Source organism: Nansenia antarctica (assembly GCF_963989245.1).
Source record: "Nansenia antarctica genome assembly, chromosome: 1".
In the NCBI taxonomy this organism is placed as follows: Eukaryota; Metazoa; Chordata; class Actinopteri; order Argentiniformes; family Microstomatidae; genus Nansenia; species Nansenia antarctica.
Genome location: NC_137674.1, coordinates 44,179,582 through 44,184,374, shown reverse-complemented (window position 1 = coordinate 44,184,374; position 4,793 = coordinate 44,179,582). Strand labels below are relative to the sequence as shown.

The window sequence follows — 4,793 nt, the reverse complement described above, 5'->3', positions numbered from 1 at the left end:
GTCCCCATTCTATCATCCACACAGTGGACACTCTGAAAGGAGGAACCCACAAATGTTTGGGTTTATTTGTTTGTGTTCCTAACTTCCGGTTTCCATGAACATCAGTTGAAACTTGTTCCAGAATGTCTCACTAACGTAATAGGCTGCCACACCCAGAGATGAATACGTTTTTGTTCTGCTGCTGATCCTTATACCTGATTGGTGGAAAGCTCCAAAGACGTGACTGCTGCTAGGTAACTTCTTATTGTGGAAAGGTGAGGCACTACAGCAGAAGGGCTTAAGCAGTGGGTGGTGAAGACCAATATTTTTAGATAGTTTACTTTGTTTTACTTTGGTAAAGTAGTAGTCAATGTATGAATTGTATACAGAGCTCATGGTAATACAGTCACATCAAAATGCAAAGGCGAAAATATGTCTTTATCCTTTTCTCGAAGGTCAATAGAAATTAGAATTAAACATTTTTCAAAAATACGTTTTGCCCCAAGACCCCCTTATCAAAATGTGATCTCCACCATTGGGGCCCAGGGAGTTCAGTGGGGAGGGAACGTGTGGGGGGCACTCTCAGCTAGAGAATTCATATTCTTCCATCATTTTTATCATGAAGGCAAACTAATTCCTTATCATATCTCCTGTCACTTACGATGACTTTTTTTTCCCATTGTGTTATTCTACTCTTCTACACCAATTTCATTCAACACATTGAGGCTCTCCTTTCTTTTTCTTTGTTTCGAAAGTTACACTGATGAGATTGTTTCAGAAAACAATGGATTAAATGTATCATCTTATTATGCCTTATTTATTATGCCTTATGTTCACCTATTTACATTTCAGCTACATATCAATGTTAATTGGGAGGACAGTAAATTGAAGGGCTTTCACTAACATAACTAGAAGACAATTTCCAAGACTTGGACTACAGCTCATGTCTTCTTATTGTTAAGCCACAACCACCCACCCACTTTAACAAGCTAATTTTATTTACACATTGGAAATAAGCTTTCCCATAGCACTTACATAATATACTGTCATAGTACTGTCATGCTGTTTTGATGTTCTTAGGACAAAGAGCTTTGTCTTTTTTCAGGCTGAAACAAGAGCAGATTGTTTTGGGAGAATGGTCGTGGGCATCCAACATTTCCCAGTTGTCAGGGGTGAATGGAAAAGAACATCTAAAGTCTGCTGGTCTTGTCTAGTCCATGTTAGAACATGTCAGCTCTGCTTGGAGGGTTACCTCCATTCAATGCCATCACGTTATACCCTTCAGTGGAACATCACACAAAACAAGAACCAAAGAGCTTTTGAAATTATATTTCTTTAACAAACTTCATACATCATTATTGTGTGTTGTGTCCATTACTCCAGGTGTGCGACCCTTTATCAGTTGAACAAAAACACATACAGTATGTTTGGCAGACATTGGCTCAATCAGACACTCAATGCAACCACATACAGATAAGAGACAGAGGATGTTACTGCTTTCTAGTGATGGATCCCCATACGTCTCAAAGTCATCATGTATCATTAGAGATGATCCTCCCCCATATACTTCAAGGAAATGGCTGTTGGGCTCTTCTAAGTACTTTAAGTTTAAGTCAACATTTTCCCAGGCCAGCCTGACCCTAGTTTACACACTTGAAGAAGTAGGGAGGAGGTGGAAAGTTCCTTTTTGGCTCCAGTCGTAAGAACTGGTCCAGGCAGTTTGCCGGGCGCACCTGAAGGAATGCATCCCATGACTCAACCACATGTCTCCACACGCAGACACAACTCAACAGGAAAGATAATGTTCTGAGTGTGTGTCTGTCTGTGTTCTTCTCTGTTAGACGGTGAAAACAGGGGGAACGTGTTCATACAAAGAAGATGAGAAGGAGTTATGGCAGGACAAAAAGGTACCCCCTGGGTTGTGATGTTTTATTGCATAGACCGACAGACCAACCTGCCAACTGTGAAGAAGGCTGCTTACATTCCTTGTGCCAATAGACCTGGTCCCGCCTTGATTCCTTGTTTGACTACTTTCTTTTGAACAAAAACCCTCCCTGGGTTGAATGACTGAAATCCAACTTGTGAAAAAATGAGACTTGTTCAAGTTAATCTTATCTCCATTTTCACCTTCAGACACATAGCATCCCTCTTATCTCGCCTTCCCTTGCTAATAGAGTCCCCCACCCAGAGCCTGTCCCTGAGACTTGCAGGCTAAATTCCTCCACTGGGTTGGTCCCTGGGCCTGACTGACAGGTTCGGCTGGGGACCCCACCTCTGTCCATAATACCAGTCCATTTACACAGTCAGAATGTTGCTCAATACGCTACATGTTCTAATCTCTACTTACTAAATGTGAGGATTGTCCTTTGGACACTACTGAAATGGTATGAGTGAATTGGTCTGAGTGAGTCAGTCTTACTGAACGGATGAGAAATACTCATTCATATGATCTGGTGTCTCCAATACAGTCATGATCCTGATGCGTGACTCAGTAAATAATGTAAATAATGCCTCATTTGAATATTGTCTGTAACGAATCAAAGCAGATGCTTTGATTCGTTACAGACAATTGTAATCATTATTAAGCATTTAAGCATTATTAAGCATTGTAATCTATCTACCAAAAACCCTTATTCTTCGTTTTCATTAACGTATTTATTTATGAATATTGGAGAGAAAAACAATTCAGTATTCCCGAAAAGTGCAATATTCTTTATCCAAAAAATGGTTACAAAAACAACAAATTGTAGTTAAACAGTTAAACTGTAACTTAACTAATATACAAATATGCAAACATCTCCAAGCTTAGTCATCATTGTTTACATCCATGTAATGTATACAAACTGTACGCACTGTAAACAATGTTTACAGGCACACTAAATCAACACGTCTACTGACTTTTTTGCTAAGTGGATGTATTTGAGAACCTACAACATCAAACGACACAAACTTGGAACAGTAAACACAGCATCATATTTCAAGTCATGATTGTGCATAACCTATGGATAAAATCATCAGGATGACCAGAAATAAAATCCATAGAAACAATTCAATCTTTTCTGTTATCTGTAAAATAAATTGATCTATATCCAACAACCTTAAAGAAGAGAAAGAATAGTATTTTAGTGTGTGGAAAGAATTCAAGCCTTTTTGCATAGCAATGGTAACGTGAGGCGTGGCAGTAAACACAAATAATACATTGCCTAGCCCTAAGCGCTTGTGAAACCTTCCTTCTTCCAAATGATCGATGGCTTAAAGTGACTCATTTTGTTGATTCATTGTAAACAAACTGAGACAGAGTGTTCTATGTCATCGTGCAGATGAGACCCTGTAAGACACTGGCTTGTTTTCTGCCACACGGTAGTTGTTGAAGACAACTTCATCTGTAAACTATGATGGCCTTTTGAATATTGACAGTGCGCACATTCCATTTTGATAAGGCTATGGAAAATTGTATTTAAAAAAAAATACAGAAAAAAATCACTCAAGAGACAAGAATTACAAACTTTCTGAAAATGTCCACAGGTTAGTGGCACAACAGTAATAAGTACACAATTCATCCAGGCGGGTCAATCGCCAACCAGTTCCAATGAGTAGCCATACTTAAAAGTCTACATAGAGAAGTTGTGCTTATCCTGAGGCCTGGGAGATAATTTCCTGTTGGCCTTCCAGGTCTACCATAGGGCTTCTTCTTTTCACCCCCTCTCTGTCTCTCATACAGTCTGTATAGTCTCTGTCCAGTCTCTAACTCAAGCGACAACTACGCTGTATGCTGGGGCAGGGGAATCAGGCTTGCCTTTGCCCGCCAGCCTGATTGAGTTGGACTCAACCAGGTTTCCATTCTTGCCACCGACCAGCGACGTGGCCATGGCCACCTGGCGAGAGTTGTGGATGGAGGTGACGCACTCTTTGCAGCGCTTGCCCACCAGGTAGACAATCTCGAAGACGGACAGCAGGATACAGGCCAGGCTGGTCACCACCATGAAGATGGTGAAGATGCGCTTCTCAGTGGGCCGTGCGATGAAGCAGTCCACGACGTTGGGACAGGGCTTCTGCTCACACTTGATGAGGGAGGGGAAGTCGTAGCCTTCATAGAGGCGGTAGATCAGGTAAACAAACGTGGCGTCCACAGCGATCTTGAAGACCAGGGTCATGACGTAGGTCCACCACAGGCCGCCACGCTTCTTGCCGGTGTTCTTGTAGAGGCGACGGCAGTTCTCGCCGTACTTGAGCCGGTGTTTCCGTTCACGCTCGTCCCTGTAAGCCACGTGCATGACCACCAGCAGCGAGGGGCAGGTGACAAAGATGAGCTGGAGGGCCCACAGCCGTACGTGGGAGACGGGGAAGAAATGGTCATAGCAGACGTTATGGCAACCAGGCTGGGCTGTGTTGCATTTGAAGTCCTTCTGCTCGTCACCCCACACCTTCTCAGCGGCCACCACAAACACCATCACCCTGAAGAGGAAGACGATGGACAGCCACACACGGCCGAACGCCGTGGAGTACTTGTTCACCCCACTGAGGAGGCCCTGAAGGAACGCCCAGTTCATTGTGGAGCTCACTCACTCACTCCTCTCTGATGGAAGTTAAGATGGAGGAAGAGAGAGGAGTCCTTCACAAGTTGGTTTCGGAGTATAGTCAAAATCCGGAATTTTTGCAATCTATAGAAAGACAGAGTGGGGGAGATTAGGCCTTTCTTTACATAACATGAGAAAGAACACAAGCTTGTTTAAAACGACTGGTTTCACATTACCTTAATTCCCCCCCCCGAAAAAAAAAAGAAAACGCAAAAACACACAAATTGCTATCACAAC

General features: G+C 42.5%; 1 protein-coding gene across 1 annotated transcript; it reads right to left on the bottom strand.

Moving 5' to 3' along the window:
- Positions 1-3,728: 3,728 nt before the first annotated feature.
- gjb10 (gap junction protein beta 10) lies at positions 3,729-4,529 on the bottom strand (the record flags this gene model as incomplete). The annotated part of the gene is made up of 1 exon (XM_080523140.1): positions 3,729-4,529. The coding sequence occupies one exon, from the start codon at positions 4,527-4,529 to the stop codon at positions 3,729-3,731; it is 801 nt and encodes a 266-aa protein (XP_080379266.1).
- Between the last annotated feature and the right edge of the window lie 264 nt (positions 4,530-4,793).